The sequence below is a fragment of the Diorhabda sublineata genome, chromosome 5, assembly GCF_026230105.1.
Source record: "Diorhabda sublineata isolate icDioSubl1.1 chromosome 5, icDioSubl1.1, whole genome shotgun sequence".
NCBI classification, from domain to species: domain Eukaryota; kingdom Metazoa; phylum Arthropoda; class Insecta; order Coleoptera; family Chrysomelidae; genus Diorhabda; species Diorhabda sublineata.
In genome coordinates, this window is record NC_079478.1 from 9583924 (window position 1) to 9603662 (window position 19739).

Consider the following 19739-nt stretch of genomic DNA (forward strand, 5'->3'; position numbering starts at 1 on the left):
CTATATTTTACTTCTATTCAATTTTCAAAAACGTCATGAACAACTTAAACAGATGTTAATACTGTAACTTAACCATGTTGAGAGACTATTCACTGAGGTTTACTTTGGGACAGAACCTTCATTGCGGTGTTACAGTCTATTTGTCATCAAAATTGTCTATTTCGAATATAATTGATGATTAAACTTATTAGATTCATCTCTAATGTTCTTTGTAAATAATAGTGATTGAAAAATTGATTTTAAATGTCGTTCTGGTTACTACAAAACAAGCTTTGAAAGTATATTTTCTTTCATTATTCAGACATAATTAACCAGAATTAGCACTCAGATTTAAAAAAATTATGTTTACTTCTGCTAAATAATTGTTTATACTCTACAGATGCATATTTACATTCTTTAATAAATCTACGATTGGTATTTAAATAGAAAACAGATACAAAACCATAAACCAAATTCGTAGTTACCTAAAGGTACCATGACATACGTTGTTTTTATTGCTATAACAACAGACAAAGTAAACGCCGCTTGACATGATGCAATACACCATGCAATGCAATGCATGCAAGGTGCAATATTTCTTGATAAAAAGCATGCGTACATGAAGTTCAGCTGATTGTTTCATGCAAGATCTCGGACTTGCAACATCATCAGTTTGGTGTCATTTTTACTTCGTGCAAGGTGCAATTCTAGTTAGTTTGGGTTTTACAACCATCCTATCCATCAGGCTCCAAAACCAAGGCAGCAGTAGATATCATTATTGACAGTTATCCACTTTTTCACTTCGTTACTTACTTAGTTTTGTTATCATCATTGTTAAATCGATCACAAAATAATGAATAAAATTTTAGGTTAGGTATATGTTTAACTCACTTATTGATTCTTATTAATGGCAGTCATAATGCAATGACAACAGACACGCGACATGCAATATTCATCTATGCAATCTTTTGACCATGCAAGAAATTGAATGCAAGAGTCAAGCGTTCCTAATGCAATCCCGTCTGCAATAAATTTCAATAGATGAGAAATTTGAAATATTTATCGACTTAATTAAAAATATTATGACGGTGAAGTTCATTTTGTATTAGGACTATGCATATGTGCGCTCATACTTAATGAATACTATTGTAGTGAAGATGGTGTTCTATTGTTGAAAAAAAAAACAAAGTTGTTGAATGTCAAAAAAAATGTAAGATTGTTAGTTTTATTGAATAAATGTTTACTGGAGCCTTGGTACAAAATTTCACATAAAAATTACTTTTTATGTGATGTTTTTATGAAGGACTATAGTTGAGTTAGCTTTCTGTAATTCGTGTAAAGTATTTTTACCGATTCCGATAGAGAAATGACTGCCACGAAGAGTTTGACATCATAGTCACAACTGAGTAGTTCAAATTTCTCGCATGTAAATTTATACTGAAGAATTTTCCTGAAGAGAAATGAGTCCTTGATGTGGTGAATATGGAAGAGATCCCTGCCGATGATAAGACAGCTATTGCTCGTGATTCCAATGCTCGATCTATAATGATAGCGTGCGTCACAGATAAGCACGTTGAGTATATCAAAAATGCAACAACGTCTAGTCAAATGATAAAGTCTCTAATAAATATATTTGAACGGAAAAGTGTTTAGTCAAAACTCTATTGACGTGAATTGATTCAACTAAAATGTGACAAAAACATGGAAATTCAAGAGCACTTTGTGAAATTGTCTCAGAGCTGGAGGCAGCTGGTGCTAAGATGGAATAGGGCGATAAAGTCTGTCATCTACTGTTATCGATACCCGAAAATTCAAGAGCATGCCGAGCTAAAAATAAATAATGCAAGTGACATTTCGTCTGCTTTTGATTAGTTTTCTTTTGAAACAAAAGTAAGGCAATATTATGGTTGTGGAAGTACAAAATATCTAAAAATTCTTGTCCGAAGTAGGTAGTAGTAGTAGTAGTAGCAGTAGGAGGTAGTTTCTGGCCAAGAGGAGCCAGATACCCTTCAAGAGGTGTCTATTCACGAAAGCGAGGTGGTAATTTAGCTGAAATAAAACTAGAAAATATTTTAACTACAGAAGTAGTGTAAAGAACAACGAATAAGAGTGATTGTTTTTATTCTAGATAGTGGAGCAAGCCACAGGATACTTCGAAGAGATATGATTGAGTGTATGTCTCAAGTTAACAACATACAACCAGTCCCGATTAAGATTACTAATAAAACGAACATATATGCCAAGAAAAGAAGGTGTCTTAAGAGTAAACTGTGTAAATGCATTAAAATTCATTTAAAAGGACTTTGATATAAACTCTTATCAGTTTAAAAGATAAACAAAGCAGGTTATAATGTTATATTTACGAATTAAGTCGAAAAAATAATGATGAAACCAAAACCAGTGACTGGTAAATAGTGTGAGAGTCTATATAGGGTTGAGTGGGAAAGTTAAATAAATAATTGAAAACAATCTTAATGCAATAACTTAGTAGGTATTATTTAACCATTGTAAGAAGATTGCCACTCAAGATTGATCCATGGATATCTAACGTTTTCTACGTCCAGACCTATTCATACAAGCTGCAGCTCCAATTTAACGATCAAGTACATTTTGACTGAATCCTACAAATATGACGCTCAAAGACAGTTTCAGCTTAAGTCTACTTACAGAGATAACCCAAACAAATTACTTTCCCATTTCAAATCTATACTATAGACCATGGTATATTAATGTATACATTTTATATATGTATATATTTCTTTAATTTCTTGGACCTTTATGTTTCTAAATCTTCTTGATTTTAGGTCTCTTCTGTTTCAAAATTAGTTTTTTTTATAATTTTTTATAGATAGAAGATAGATAAAATTGAGGTTTCGACTTTTCTTTAAGTCTTTATCAACATATGATATTGACACTGACAATTTGCGTATTCGTATTAATCATTAGATTACCTTCATTATAAATATCAAAATGAGAATAAAATCAAACTAGAACTTTGTTCTAATAAGAAAAATTAATTGTTCCCTAGTCCTTACATCTCAAATATATAGCAATAGTCAATTAAATTATTTATAGTTTTATTAGAATTTAAAAAATGGAGCTTTAAGCTTTACTTAAATTATTTAGGTCTTTTTTATTATTTATAGCTTTTTCGTTCTTATAAATGTGAGCCAATCTATTTTATTATCATATTGATGATCTTTCAGTCCATTTTCTAAATACTGAGAGGTCTGTCCTATGTAGACAGAGTCACAATTAGTACAAGGCAATATTTGGATAATGTATTATGTCCTTTATGATTTATACTAAAATCATATTTATTAAAATAATTCGATAATTGTTGGGAAAAAAAATGTTTTATGTTCCGATGTTTTGTTTCTGATTTGTTTTTTAATTGATTGTAGTATCTGTTTATCCTATTATTGAACATGTTATCATGTTTTCCGTAAATTATTTTCTTTTAATGCATTTTTTGCTTTTTGAATAGCTAAGCATCTAAATTCAGGATCTGATAGCTGGATAGATCTATGAGGCAAACTTATTATCTGATTTAAACTTCTACTTTTTAACAATCTTTTAGAAATTATTAAAGAAAAACTATTTTTAAATCAGAAGAGACCTAAAATCTAGAACATTTAGAAGCATTAAAATATAATGATATATATTGAAATTGCGCCTGTGCAAGAGGCCATAGTAACCGAACGCGTTAAAGATAAATGAAATAACTACATATTGTTCTTAATAAACAACTTTTTCTTATATTCACAATAAAATTTTCTCGATAATATAATTTGAGGTTTTTTTACGCTTGGTTATTTGGCACCACCAATATATTTTGAAATTTACATAATTATTTCTTATTTGGTTAGAGATAGTTTTAAAAGAAAAATTATTGTTCATAGAAACATTATAAATTATTTCCTGCTCAACAAAATTTTCACATAGCTGAAAATGAATTAATTCATCTTGAGTATCAACTCGCGGCGCAGCCTCCGGGTCGTTACCTGGAGCACGGAGATCCTCTCGGTGGCCCCCTACTGAGAAGAGATGTAACGGCACACCAGGTCCGATTTGTAAAGCACCGGCACGTTTAGCATGGTGTACACTAATCCGATTATCTCTAAAAACTCCAGCACACTCCTTCAAATTATTAATTCATTTCGAATTTTTGATCTGAAGAGGATGATATACCGGAATAAAAAAATAAATAGATACAAATATTTCAGGATTAACGTACTAGGTGAATTATTATTTTTTATCGTGTTGTAGACGTTATCTGTGTATGTATAAATTTGAAAATATTATAAACAAGAACGATACCACATTAGAAAACCAAATTTGGACTTAGTTGTGGGTTGTTAATAATTATAATGACTGAATTAATTGTCGTGGTAGGTTATTTTTGTATATTCAGAACTACAGTTTATACCTTCCTTCTCATGATACCGCTTCTATCGAAGATTGACTAACTATATAAAGTAATTTTATGTCCTCTACATCTCATATTAGTGTTTGTACATTCTTGCTTGTCATATCAAAAATCGGATCTTGTTGTATAAACAATTGCAGTCACTTTCTCTTTCCACCTTGTCAAAATCGAATATTCGGGTGAGACACGGGTTCTTAATATGCACTTCTCCAGAGTCTCATTTTTTCTTATATAATTCAACTTCAGTCTCCGTTCTTCTGTTCCATTTCACTCAATTTATTACTCTCCATCTTCTTCTTATTTCAAAGTATGTATCTAACGAATTTGAAATGTAGAATATTGTTTTTCAAATAAGACTGCTCAATATAAACATAATAGTGAATTCCATCCAATTTTATTATAGTTTTATTAAGTTTCAAAGTTGATCTTTAATATAAAACTCTATTGAAGAAATTTTATTCAACGAGGATATATTGATATCTAGTTACCCTAAAGAAGTTCCATGCATAAACAAAATATTGTGTAACCATAGCAAAGAACAATAACTTATTAGAAGTGTCAGTGTAAAGTTTGACGTCGAAAAAGTAAACCAGAGTTAAGCAATAAATTAAAAGAAAAAAGATGTCCACCGAAATTGTGAAAATCGAAAATTTGGAGTATCTTCAAGTACCTGTATTTAAAATGGTTAAGAGGTAAACAGAAAGATATGCTTAATACCCTTAATACCCTCAATGTGCTTCGTATGCGACCCTGACAAATTGGACTTCAAGCGTCAAAAGAGGTAAATTTTCCATCGAAGTGATGACCAATCGGGAAGGCTGGTTTCTGTGTCAGTCCCCTAAAATATCAATGCAGTTCATGACATGATTTTATCAGACCGTCGAATTGGTCTAAAACGGATATCTGAAGTACTGAATATTTCATATGAACGCGTTCGTCATATAGTTCACGTCAATTTGGACACGTGTAAAATTGCTGCAAAATCAATACCCAAATTTTTGAATGTTGGCCAAAACCGTACAAGGGTAGAAGCATCGCGTGGACGTAGACTTATTAAACCGAATTGTTACTATGGATGAGACTTGGGTACATTTCTACGATCCAGAAACAAATCAACAATCGATGGAATGGCGACACTCTGATCCCTCAAGACCTAAGAAGTTTCGTGTCCAAAAATCTGCTGGAAAATTTCTTGCTTCAGTTTTTTGGGATTGCCATGGAGTAATCATGATTAATTGATTTTTTGGATAAGGGTAGAACTATCCAAATGTGTTTTGTTTTTGCAGACAACGCCCCCTGCACACAAATCTCATTTTGCCATGCATAAAATTCGTGATTTAGGGTTTGAATTACTAGAACACCCCCCTTTCCTTAACTGAAAAAAAATTTAAGTCGAAGTAAAATTGTAATTGAAGCAGCAAATGTAAACCCTTAAAATGAGACATCACTAATACCAAAGATCATATTTTCTTTAGATGTTATTAATAAATCAAATCAAAATCCGTTTTCTACGCCGTTAGTCAATTATTTTATGATATGAGTAAAGGAATAGAAGAAAACATCTGGACTTCCATAAATTGCAAGTACACCGGAAAATATTGACTTGATGCTGCTGCTGCTCTTTAACATGTTGTATTCGGTTTCAAGATCGTTATGTGGGGAGGACTCTCCATAAGATAGTCGTTAATATATTGGAAAGGTAGATTAACGCAGCATGTAAAAAATAGAACCTGTCATTCGCCTCAGAGTGTATTTAAAGTTGTAAAAGCTGCTATAAAACTTGATTGTTAATATGTTGTACTTCATAGACATAATAGACATTATGATTAATTTATTTTGAGAGTTTTGTATATTTTTCATTTTAGATGGAATTTTCGAATCAAATCATTCTTTCGTCAACTTTAGACTTGAAACTTCGCATACTTTCTCGCTTTTTATGACAATAATTAACATTTAATTTTTTATGAAATGGAATGTCATTGAACTTCTTATTCAAACTTTAGAATATCTCTAATATATATTGCTAAAATAAAACAGAAAAGTTTTTTGATTTAAGCAAAAGATGGAGTTTTATATATAATAGGTTGTACATTCCAATAGGAATATTAACCGCTCAATCAAGAGCTTTTTGACTCATTTCTTGTGGTGATTCAATCCACGTTCTTACCATTTTTTTTGCTTATTCTGACTTTTTCCGCTATTTGTCTCCATTTTTTCTGTTTTGGTTTAACCATCCGCAAACAGATCATTTGTAACCTTCCCATTGGATTTTTGGTCTTCTTCTGGGCCTGTTTCCTAATGCTTCCATTTTGTTAATTTTTTCTACTTGACTATTATTTTTCATTCTTTGTACGTATCCTTACCATCGTTATCGCTACGATTTTAGAAACCTGGTTATAGTATCTTCATTTCAGATTTATCTAAGTTCTACGTTGATAAGTATTCTATATTTTCCGTCACCTAACTTTTTTGGCCTTTTTTGGCCCATATATGGTTCTCATCATCTTTTTTTCGAAGGTGTCATTTTTTACTTCATTAGCTCTTATTAGATTCATCGTTTCTCCTCCATAGGGGCCTTTTTGCTGATCTGTAGATTTTGATTTTCGTACATCTATTGATTTTTTTGCATAGCATTAGAAGCCAGACAGGCAAAGAAAGACAGAAGTATTTCTATCAACGTCACTTTGATAATTCTACAGTTTATTTCAGAAAGGTATATAGTAATAAAACCTCATTAGGTATACAAAGGGACCACAGAGGGACTCAACAAATATTTAAGCTACTTTCATAGTTTGGCATTGATTCTTTCTTTTTATCAAGTGCAGAACGAAATGGACGGAATTCCCCATTTTATTACTCTATACCTTTCTGAATGGATTGTAGTATCACTTGAAAATGTGCAATTTTGCACTTTTGTTAGTGTCTAACAGAAGTTTTAAATGAATTCATTTGTTTTTGTGACGATTTTATGAAAAATGATCATAGTAATACCAAGTGTGAACGTTTCTTGTTTTTCCATTTTTTATTAATTCCATTTTCCAGCTACTCATTTTAATTCTAAGAATACATTGATTGTTAATTGACATAGTATTAGTTTTCACTTGGCGATGATGTCCAGTGTTGTAAGTTAACGTAGAGTCCATGGAACGAGAATTGTGATAGGTGGTGTTAAAACGACCATAAAAAAGATCAGATTCAGAATAAATCCACCTGCGAGTGAAATATACGAGTCTGAATAAAAAATACATGTTTATAAAAAAGAAAAAAGTAACAACAATAAATCCCAATAATTCTCACCTCAGCACAAAATTCGGAGGTGAAAAAAATACCGCCGTCTAGATTCTAGAAGAAATATATGATAAATGGACTTTGAAATTCCATTTAGATTCTTGGCATTGTGCTTGGAACCCGACTCGGTTCGTCGTCGGTTTATTTTTTTCTGTAATAAAATTTATTATTTCTGTTTTGTGTATCCCGATGGAGGTGAGAGATTGTTTGTCTTTTTAATACGCGAACATAAATCATTTTCGATGTGAAAAATAATATTTATAGAGTTATTAAAATTGTGGTTTGTACCCTTTGAATATAAAACATATTTTTGCAATGACATCCACAAATAAACAAAAAATAAACATCTCACAATTACTTCTTGAGATTTTTCTTTAGTAACTATGACAAAAACATCGTGTAGAGTTGAAAATCTACAGAGTGAATGACCAATTCGTAATAGTGACAAGAACACTACCAAATCCACTTTTTAATATTTGCTGAAGCATCAAAATCATCAAACGGTGTAGGAGCAGCAATCCTCACCTCTGAAATTCAATCACTTATTTATTGCAGAATTATATGCAATATTACAAACACTTCTTCATATTGAAGAATAAAAAAGTTCTATTTCTATTTCTAATGTTAACTGACTTACTTAGCTCACTCTAAACTATTCAACACCTATAACTAAAAATCCAATCGCTTTAATGAATTTATAATGTCTCAAAACCAGTTCAAACTAATTGAGTATCTCGCTCTTACGACTGGGTCATATCAACTTAACCCATAATAATCTCATCTCAGGACCTGAGTTAACAAAATGCTGAATCTGGGTGCTAAACTTATACAAATTGAGTGTATATAATAAGAAATCACAAGTACTTTTAGTTATTATAGCAGAAACTCTAGGTGAAAACATGGAGGTAGAGTATATGTATTTATATTTGAGAAACACTAGCTTATATAGATTATTGTAGATTTTTGACTCTCTCTGCTGTCTGGAGCTAACAACCTTAAAGGATGAAGCCAACAACCAATTCATTATTGCAATTATTCAACGTTGACATGTCATTCTAAGTGAAAATTTGTTGTCAAAAGTTGAATTGCAATATATCACTCAATAAGTCGTGTGACTAAATAAGAAAAACACATTTTTTTTTTTTGGAAAAATCGATTTTATTCATCTTTGAAGACCAATTCTCTCGATGTCGTGCTTACATTTTTATCTTTTGCTTTAAAATAGGCTTCAGTTTCAGCAATTGCTTCTTCATTTGAGCTGAATTTCTTACCAGCAAGCATTTTTGAGATCAGTGAAGAGTCAGTAATCATAGCAGTAGCCAATGTTTCGAAGCAGTGGTTTTTTTTTTCGACATATCAGGCCACTTTTCCTTGATTTTTGCATTCAAACGATCCACCAACTCTATATAGTATTTGCAATTGATTGTTTATCCTTTCTGGAGATAATCCCATGCGCATCCCAATAAACTGAAGCCATAACCTTCCCAGCTGACCTTCGGCCGTGGTTCACATGCTTCAGTCCACTCAGATTAAAATCGTTTTGATTCCAGAGTGAAGTGATTGTTTCATGTTTCATCCATTGTCACCTATCGACCCAAAAAATCTGTTTTATTACGTGTAAACATGGTCAAACACTGCTCTGAATCATCAATGTGTTGCTGTTTTTGATCGACTGTAAGTAAACCCGACCCCCACTTTTAGGAAAGCCTTTTCATGAACAAATGTTCATCAATAATTGTAAACACACTGTCTCATATCTTTACGGCCTCAGCCAACCCACGCAATTTCAATTTACGATTATATATAACCATACGTGGATTTTTTTTATGTTTTCTGAAGTAACCACCTCAAATGGACGACCAGGACGTTCATCATCATCCGTGTCTGGACGACCACGTTTAAATTCAGCAATCCAATAACAAATAGCTCTTTTTGATAGAGCAGAGCTTGTACAGTAATTTTCTTCATCAAGAAGCAACGATAAATTAGCACACGAAATTATTTTGAAGAATCCGGAGATAGTTTTTTAGTTTTTATTAATTCATAAGTTGTTTACATATTATTCACCTTTTTTTATCACTTTTATTTGATATTGATTGTTCATCCAATATCAGTTATTTATATACTTTAACTAAAGTCGAATACCACTTCTTGGGTAAGAACCTGCAGTCCTTCATTTGCATCTGACGTGCTTCACATTTGGCGCACCATCTGACGTTTTAATCTAACTTGTACCACGTGACAGCGCACCCGCTCGAATTCAGCGGGTGCGCTACAATTCGTTGAGATAAAAATGCGCCAACTCAGGACGAGGATATTTTAGATAAAAGAAAAGGTTCCGAGTACATAATACAACTCGTGACGGATTCATTAAGAATATTACCTGGAATTTAGTTTCTAAAAAACTCAGCAACATGTTACATGGAAGATACTTTTAAATTCTGTCCAAAGTACTTTTTCCAGGTTTTATTCATATATGGCGTTCACAATATTCCGTTAATTTTTTGACTTTTACCGAATAAACTTTTCAACAAGTTCCAAGCAGCATAATCTTCTATCACGAGTTGTCTAATCCTCATAACAATAACGATCACGAGTTGGCATATGGTAACAGAAGTTATAATTTTATGACGGGTATCAAAATAACGAGTTGGCGCACGCCCAATCTAGCATGAGCATCTTCAGAAAAACTTGACTTATTCACAATTTGAAGATAGAGCTTTTTAAATGTATATGATATAGTCCGGATTTCATTACAGTATTTATTTAAAAATATTTGTCGATTGAACTAAATATAGTTTGAAGAAACGACACCGATAACCATGAGTTTTGTTAGTCTCATCAAAAGATGTAAACAGAAGATGCGTTTGTTAAATGGTTACGAGACAAAAAAACTTTAACTTTTACTAGGTTCAATGCGTTGTAAACAATACATATTATTTTAAATTAATAAATGTCAATCATTCTCGCTGACACACATAACGCTTTCCCATGTGAAAATATTGCTTATATAGTTGAAAGGTTTTTATATTACAATAGTTTATTCATTCGGAATATTCAGTACCGCATTGTGAAGAAACAGTATTTGTAATAAACGATGTGTTGCTAGGAAAGGTAATAATACACTAAATGAAACATAAGACGTGTTGACAAAAATGTTAGAAAGTTCTATTAGAAAAACTTGACAAATATAAAATCTGGAGATTTGGCGTAGGTACTTATAGGATTTTCTTTTAATTTTGATAACATATTCAGATGTCTCGATTATTTTTAGTTACATAAAGAGGTTAGTGATATTAGGTAATATTTTAAAGGGTTTCAAAAAGAGCTTCGCACTAAAACGATATTTTTCTCGTCTTGTCTCTTTCCCGTCTTGTTTTCCCGAGACAATTAGTTTCAGTTACCTAAAGAGGTTAGTGATATTAAGTAATCATTTGAAGGGACTCAAATAGAGCTTCACACTAAAGCGAGATTTTTGTCGTCATGTCTCTTTCTCGTCTCGTTTTCCCGAGACAATTAGTTTCTGTTACCTAAAGAGGTTAGTAATATTAAATAATCATTTGAAGGGACTCAAATAGAGCTTCACACTAAAGCGAGATTTTTGTCGTCATGTCTCTTTCTCGTCTCGTTTTCCCGAGACAATTAGTTTCTGTTACCTAAAGAGGTTAGTAATATTAAATAATCATTTGAAGGGACTCAAATAGAGCTTCACACTAAAGCGAGATTTTTCTCGTCCTGTCTCTTTCTCGTCTCGTTTTCCCGAGACAATTAGTTTCAGTTACCTAAAGAGGTTAGTGATATTAAATAATCATTTGAAGGGACTCAAATAGAGCTTCACACTAAAGCGAGATTTTTCTCGTCCTGTCTCTTTCTCGTCTCGTCTTTCCCAGACAATTATTTTAAGTTACATAAACAGGTTACTGATATTAGGTAATATTTTAGAGGGTTTCAAAAACAGCTTCACACTCAAACAAGATTTTTCTCGTCTTGTCTCTTTCTCGTCTCGTTTTCCCGAGACAATTAGTTTCAGTTACCTAAAGAGGTTAGTGATATTAAGTAATCATTTGAAGGGACTCAAATAGAGCTTCACACTAAAACGAGATTTTTTTAATCTTATCTCTTTCTCGTCTCGTGTTCCCGAGACAATTAGTTTCAGTTACGTAAAGAGCTAACTGATATTAAGTAATCATTTGAAGGGACTCAAATAGAGCTTCACACTAAAACGAGATTTTTCTCGTCCTGTCTCTTTCTCGTCTCGTTTTCCCGAGACAATTAGTTTCAGTTACCTAAAGAGGTTAGTGATATTAAATAATCATTTGAAGGGACTCAAATAGAGCTTCACACTAAAGCGAGATTTTTCTCGTCATGTCTCTTTCTCGTCTCGTCTTTCCCAGACAATTATTTTAAGTTACATAAACAGGTTACTGATATTAGGTAATATTTTAGAGGGTTTCAAAAACAGCTTCACACTCAAACAAGATTTTTCTCGTCTTGTCTCTTTCTCGTCTCGTTTTCCCGAGACAATTAGTTTCAGTTACCTAAAGAGGTTAGTGATATTAAGTAATCATTTGAAGGGACTCAAATAGAGCTTCACACTAAAACGAGATTTTTTTAATCTTATCTCTTTCTCGTCTCGTGTTCCCGAGACAATTAGTTTCAGTTACCTAAAGAGGTTAGTGATATTAAGTAATCATTTGAAGGGACTCAAATAGAGCTTCACACTAAAGCGAGATTTTTCTCGTCATGTCTCTTTCTCGTCTCGTCTTTCCCAGACAATTATTTTCAGTTCATATACCGGTTACTGATATTAGGTAATATTTTCAAAAAGAGCTTCATACTAAAACGAGATTTTTTTAATCTTATCTCTTTCTCGTCTCGTTTTCCCGAGATGAGACGTTATAGAAAATATTACGGGCAATACAGGGCAAACAGAGAAGTTTTTATTAAAAAAATTTTTGAAATCTCTATTATGATAAATATTTATTTTTGAAGAAATTTATACTTTTATCTTGAATGATTTTTATTTAAAGAATCAAGAGAGATGAGACGAGACGAGACAACTGGTAACGAGACAAGACACTATGGAATTGACGAGAACGATACGTGATTTATGTTATAAACCATAGATTCAAACTAAAAGAAATAAGGAGAGAGCTTTTAAAAGTGTTTCGCTAGTTTTCCAAATTCAATCGTTTTCGCAATTCTCTACAGGATGAATTTCGTAAAGATCATCAAAAATCGACTGTTGTGCCAGAACACATCGATGCCGTGCATAAACTGATGTTCAAAATCGTCATGTGACAGACCGTGAGATTGAGATATACTTAGTTATTAGCTCCACTCACATACATTCAAAAATATATGAACATTTGGGTATCGAAAACATTTATTCGCGTTAGATACCATAATTTGACATTGACTCAATTGGTGCAAAGAAATCCTGAAAAAATTCAATCGCGGTGCTTCAAAAGATCGTGACAGGCCACTAATCTGTATATAAACGAGAAACTAAACACTCTATTTATGGGTCTTCCAAGACGAGCCAAGTTCAACAAAACTTGTTCACTCTCGAAGTACTTCGAAGCAAATAATCGCTTGTTTTTTCGGAATAACTGGACACGTTGCCACCGTTTCATTAGAGCAACGTAAAATGGTCCATTATGAATAGTATACCAGCACTTTTTTGCTAGAAGTCTTAGAAAGAAAGTCAAGAAAACCAATCATTATCCGTATGTTCACACATCAACTCAAATAAAAACGTTTTGAACAGTCAAAGCATCGAATTGATGAATCATACGCCGTTCAGACCTTGTTTTGCACCCAATGATTTCTTCTTATTTCCGCAGATCAAAAATATCCTTTTTTCCACACCCGAAGAAGCGATTGATGCGTTCAAATCACATAGTTTTGAGGTACCTTAATCGGAATGAAAAAAATGCTTCGACAATTGGTTCAAACGTATTAAAAGGTATATTAGTCTTATTGGAGAATATTTTGAAGAACGATAAAGCCAATGAAGCCAATCATAAATATTCGTTTTTATATGTCTATATCTAAACTTAAGTAGCATACCTCTTATTGTAAAAAATTGTATAGGAAATACATAGTTTCCAAACAAGTTTGTTTCAAATTACTTGCACTTCATATTATTTTACTTAAATCTGGTTTATAAATGAGAATTTTTTCAAAATATTGCACATCTATCGAACGACATTCAAAAATCAAAAAAGGAATTTTTTGTGTTAGAACGATAGGGAATTATGAACAGCCCTAATATAGAACATTGCGAAATTCGAATACAGAGTGATTAATAAGTAGCAGCCATACTAGACAGTAGGTACTTACTTACCTTCATCTCTTGTTTAATATTATACGATTGGCCCTCCACTTTGCCGCACTATTCAATCCGATTATTGCACAAAATATTGCTAGTAATAAAAGAGAGTCCACAAATAATTCATAAACAATCCACATAAAATTGTATACAATTCTCCCCCATAAGCATAAAATAAGAAATCAAAGTTGGTTGTTATCGAACCAGTTGAACACAAACAACTGCCGAGGCCCGGTGCGATCCAGCATTCGAAATAAGATATCCTACCGAACCGTTACTATTGGTCCTTTACACTTGTAGGGACATGCACAGATTGCAAATGGGCCGGGCAATAATGGAAACCCCGCCTTTGGGGAATAGTATTCAATACTGGTAGGATTGAAGATTCGGCGTTTGTTTTTGTTGGCGGTTTGATAACTGCCTGGTTTTGGGAGTGATTTTGATACATAAAATGTAGTCGTGCTGAAACCAGAATATAACTGAATAGAAATGTGAGTGATTCTATAGTATAAGAGGAATTATATTTTGAATTACATCGAATAGTATTACCTAGTATTCACCGGGGACATTAAACTAATAGCAGAATGTGTTGACGATACCGGAAGTAGGCTTGATAATTTAAATTAATCACCTGATTTTTTGGCTCTAGAAAATCGAAAAATGGATGGATTTTAATGATCTTGGTCTCAAAATGTTCCATTTTACGACGAATTTATAAAAAAAATTAGTAGAAATAGCTGGAATGAAAATTTCTCATAGTTTTACTGTTTTAAATCGTAAAAAAAAACGGTTTTGCAAAATAATCCTTTACAATGGTAATTATACACTTTCGCGGTCACCTGGTTTTTTGGTTAGATTAGGTTAGGTTCGGTTGGCTCTAGAAAATCGAAAAATGGATGGATTTTAATGATCTTGATCTCAAAATGTTCCATTTTACCATTTTTTTAATTTTCGTATTTTTTTTATAAATCCGACGTAAAATGGAACATTTTGAGATCAAGATCATTAAAATCCATCCATTTTTCGATTTTCTAGAGCTAACCTAACCTAACCTAACCTAACCTAACCAAAAAACCAGGTGACCGCGAAAGTGTATAATTACCATTGTAAAGGATTATTTTGCAAAACTGTTTTTTTACGATTTAAAACAGTAAAACTATGAGAAATTTTCATTCCAGCTATTTCTACTAATTTTTTTTTATAAATTCGTCGTAAAATGGAACATTTTGACACCAAGATCATTAAAATCCATCCATTTTTCGATTTTCTAGAGCCAACCTAACCTAACCTAACCTAATCTAACCAAAAAACCAGGTGACCGCGAAAGTGTATAATTACCATTGTAAAGGATTATTTTGCAAAACTGTTTTTTTTACGATTTAAAACAGTAAAACTATGAGAAATTTTCATTCCAGCTATTTCTACTAATTTTTTTTATAAATTCGTCGTAAAATGGAACATTTTGAGACCAAGATCATTAAAATCCATCCATTTTTCGATTTTCTAGAGCCAACCTAACCTAACCTAACCTAATCTAACCAAAAAACCAGGTGACCGCGAAAGTGTATAATTACCATTGTAAAGGATTATTTTGCAAAACTGTTTTTTTTACGATTTAAAACAGTAAAACTATGAGAAATTTTCATTCCAGCTATTTCTACTAATTTTTTTTATAAATTCGTCGTAAAATGGAACATTTTGAGACCAAGATCATTAAAATCCATCCATTTTTCGATTTTCTAGAGACAACCTAACCTAACCTAATCTAACCAAAAAACCAGGTGACCGCGAAAGTGTATAATTACCATTGTAAAGGATTATTTTGCAAAACTGTTTTTTTTTACGATTTAAAACAGTAAAACTATGAGAAATTTTCATTCCAGCTATTTCTACTAATTTTTTTTATAAATTCGTCGTAAAATGGAACATTTTGAGACCAAGATCATTAAAATCCATCCATTTTTCGATTTTCTAGAGCCAACCTAACCTAACCTAACCTAACCTAACCAAAAAACCAGGTGACCGCGAAAGTGTATAATTACCATTGTAAAGGATTATTTTGCAAAACTGTTTTTTTTACGATTTAAAACAGTAAAACTATGAGAAATTTTCATTCCAGCTATTTCTACTAATTTTTTTTATAAATTCGTCGTAAAATGGAACATTTTGAGACCAAGATCATTAAAATCCATCCATTTTTCGATTTTCTAGAGCCAACCTAACCTAACCTAACCTAATCTAACCAAAAAACCAGGTGACCGCGAAAGTGTATAATTACCATTGTAAAGGATTATTTTGCAAAACTGTTTTTTTTACGATTTAAAACAGTAAAACTATGAGAAATTTTCATTCCAGCTATTTCTACTAATTTTTTTTATAAATTCGTCGTAAAATGGAACATTTTGAGACCAAGATCATTAAAATCCATCCATTTTTCGATTTTCTAGAGACAACCTAACCTAACCTAATCTAACCAAAAAACCAGGTGACCGCGAAAGTGTATAATTACCATTGTAAAGGATTATTTTGCAAAACTGTTTTTTTTTTACGATTTAAAACAGTAAAACTATGAGAAATTTTCATTCCAGCTATTTCTACTAATTTTTTTTATAAATTCGTCGTAAAATGGAACATTTTGAGACCAAGATCATTAAAATCCATCCATTTTTCGATTTTCTAGAGCCAACCTAACCTAACCTAACTAACCTAACCAAAAAACCAGGTGACCGCGAAAGTGTATAATTACCATTGTAAAGGATTATTTTGCAAAACTGTTTTTTTTACGATTTAAAACAGTAAAACTATGAGAAATTTTCATTCCAGCTATTTCTACTAATTTTTTTTATAAATTCGTCGTAAAATGGAACATTTTGAGACCAAGATCATTAAAATCCATCCATTTTTCGATTTTCTAGAGCCAACCTAACCTAACCTAACCTAATCTAACCAAAAAACCAGGTGACCGCGAAAGTGTATAATTACCATTGTAAAGGATTATTTTGCAAAACTGTTTTTTTTACGATTTAAAACAGTAAAACTATGAGAAATTTTCATTCCAGCTATTTCTACTAATTTTTTTTATAAATTCGTCGTAAAATGGAACATTTTGAGACCAAGATCATTAAAATCCATCCATTTTTCGATTTTCTAGAGCCAACCTAACCTAACCTAACCTAATCTAACCAAAAAACCAGGTGACCGCGAAAGTGTATAATTACCATTGTAAAGGATTATTTTGCAAAACTGTTTTTTTTACGATTTAAAACAGTAAAACTATGAGAAATTTTCATTCCAGCTATTTCTACTAATTTTTTTTATAAATTCGTCGTAAAATGGAACATTTTGAGACCAAGATCATTAAAATCCATCCATTTTTCGATTTTCTAGAGCCAACCTAACCTAACCTAATCTAACCAAAAAACCAGGTGACCGCGAAAATGTATAATTACCATTGTAAAGGATTATTTTGCAAAACTGTTTTTTTACGATTTAAAACAGTAAAACTATGAGAAATTTTCATTCCAGCTATTTCTACTAATTTTTTTTATAAATTCGTCGTAAAATGGAACATTTTGAGACCAAGATCATTAAAATCCATCCATTTTTCGATTTTCTAGAGACAACCTAACCTAACCTAATCTAACCAAAAAACCAGGTGACCGCGAAAGTGTATAATTACCATTGTAAAGGATTATTTTGCAAAACTGTTTTTTTTTACGATTTAAAACAGTAAAACTATGAGAAATTTTCATTCCAGCTATTTCTACTAATTTTTTTTATAAATTCGTCGTAAAATGGAACATTTTGAGACCAAGATCATTAAAATCCATCCATTTTTCGATTTTCTAGAGCCAACCTAACCTAACCTAACCTAACCTAACCTAACCAAAAAACCAGGTGACCGCGAAAGTGTATAATTACCATTGTAAAGGATTATTTTGCAAAACTGTTTTTTTTACGATTTAAAACAGTAAAACTATGAGAAATTTTCATTCCAGCTATTTCTACTAATTTTTTTTATAAATTCGTCGTAAAATGGAACATTTTGAGACCAAGATCATTAAAATCCATCCATTTTTCGATTTTCTAGAGACAACCTAACCTAACCTAATCTAACCAAAAAACCAGGTGACCGCGAAAGTGTATAATTACCATTGTAAAGGATTATTTTGCAAAACTGTTTTTTTTTTACGATTTAAAACAGTAAAACTATGAGAAATTTTCATTCCAGCTATTTCTACTAATTTTTTTTATAAATTCGTCGTAAAATGGAACATCTTGAGACCAAGATCATTAAAATCCATCCATTTTTCGATTTTCTAGAGCCAACCTAACCTAACCTAACCTAACCTAACCAAAAAACCAGGTGACCGCGAAAGTGTATAATTACCATTGTAAAGGATTATTTTGCAAAACTGTTTTTTTTACGATTTAAAACAGTAAAACTATGAGAAATTTTCATTCCAGCTATTTCTACTAATTTTTTTTATAAATTCGTCGTAAAATGGAACATTTTGAGACCAAGATCATTAAAATCCATCCATTTTTCGATTTTCTAGAGCCAACCTAACCTAACCTAACCTAACCTAACCAAAAAACCAGGTGACCGCGAAAGTGTATAATTACCATTGTAAAGGATTATTTTGCAAAACTGTTTTTTTTACGATTTAAAACAGTAAAACTATGAGAAATTTTCATTCCAGCTATTTCTACTAATTTTTTTTATAAATTCGTCGTAAAATGGAACATTTTGAGACCAAGATCATTAAAATCCATCCATTTTTCGATTTTCTAGAGCCAACCTAACCTAACCTAACCTAATCTAACCAAAAAACCAGGTGACCGCGAAAGTGTATAATTACCATTGTAAAGGATTATTTTGCAAAACTGTTTTTTTACGATTTAAAACAGTAAAACTATGAGAAATTTTCATTCCAGCTATTTCTACTAATTTTTTTTTATAAATTCGTCGTAAAATGGAACATTTTGAGACCAAGATCATTAAAATCCATCCATTTTTCGATTTTCTAGAGCCAACCTAACCTAACCTAATCTAACCAAAAAACCAGGTGACCGCGAAAGTGTATAATTACCATTGTAAAGGATTATTTTGCAAAACTGTTTTTTTTACGATTTAAAACAGTAAAACTATGAGAAATTTTCATTCCAGCTATTTCTACTAATTTTTTTTATAAATTCGTCGTAAAATGGAACATTTTGAGACCAAGATCATTAAAATCCATCCATTTTTCGATTTTCTAGAGCCAACCTAACCTAACCTAACCTAATCTAACCAAAAAACCAGGTGACCGCGAAAGTGTATAATTACCATTGTAAAGGATTATTTTGCAAAACTGTTTTTTTTACGATTTAAAACAGTAAAACTATGAGAAATTTTCATTCCAGCTATTTCTACTAATTTTTTTTATAAATTCGTCGTAAAATGGAACATTTTGAGACCAAGATCATTAAAATCCATCCATTTTTCGATTTTCTAGAGCCAACCTAACCTAACCTAACCTAATCTAACCAAAAAACCAGGTGACCGCGAAAGTGTATAATTACCATTGTAAAGGATTATTTTGCAAAACTGTTTTTTTACGATTTAAAACAGTAAAACTATGAGAAATTTTCATTCCAGCTATTTCTACTAATTTTTTTTATAAATTCGTCGTAAAATGGAACATTTTGAGACCAAGATCATTAAAA

At 31.7% G+C, this 19739-nt stretch overlaps 1 protein-coding gene across 1 annotated transcript in view; it reads right to left on the bottom strand.

The window, feature by feature from the left end:
• LOC130444126 (LIM/homeobox protein Awh) overlaps window positions 1–14154 on the bottom strand; it is a 63897-nt gene extending 49743 nt beyond the window's left edge. The window contains exon 1 of the mRNA XM_056779148.1: window positions 14046–14154. Coding sequence (XP_056635126.1) covers window positions 14046–14051 — 6 coding nt within the window. The 5' untranslated portion in view covers window positions 14052–14154. The remainder of the gene's footprint in view (window positions 1–14045) is intronic.
• Between the last annotated feature and the right edge of the window lie 5585 nt (window positions 14155–19739).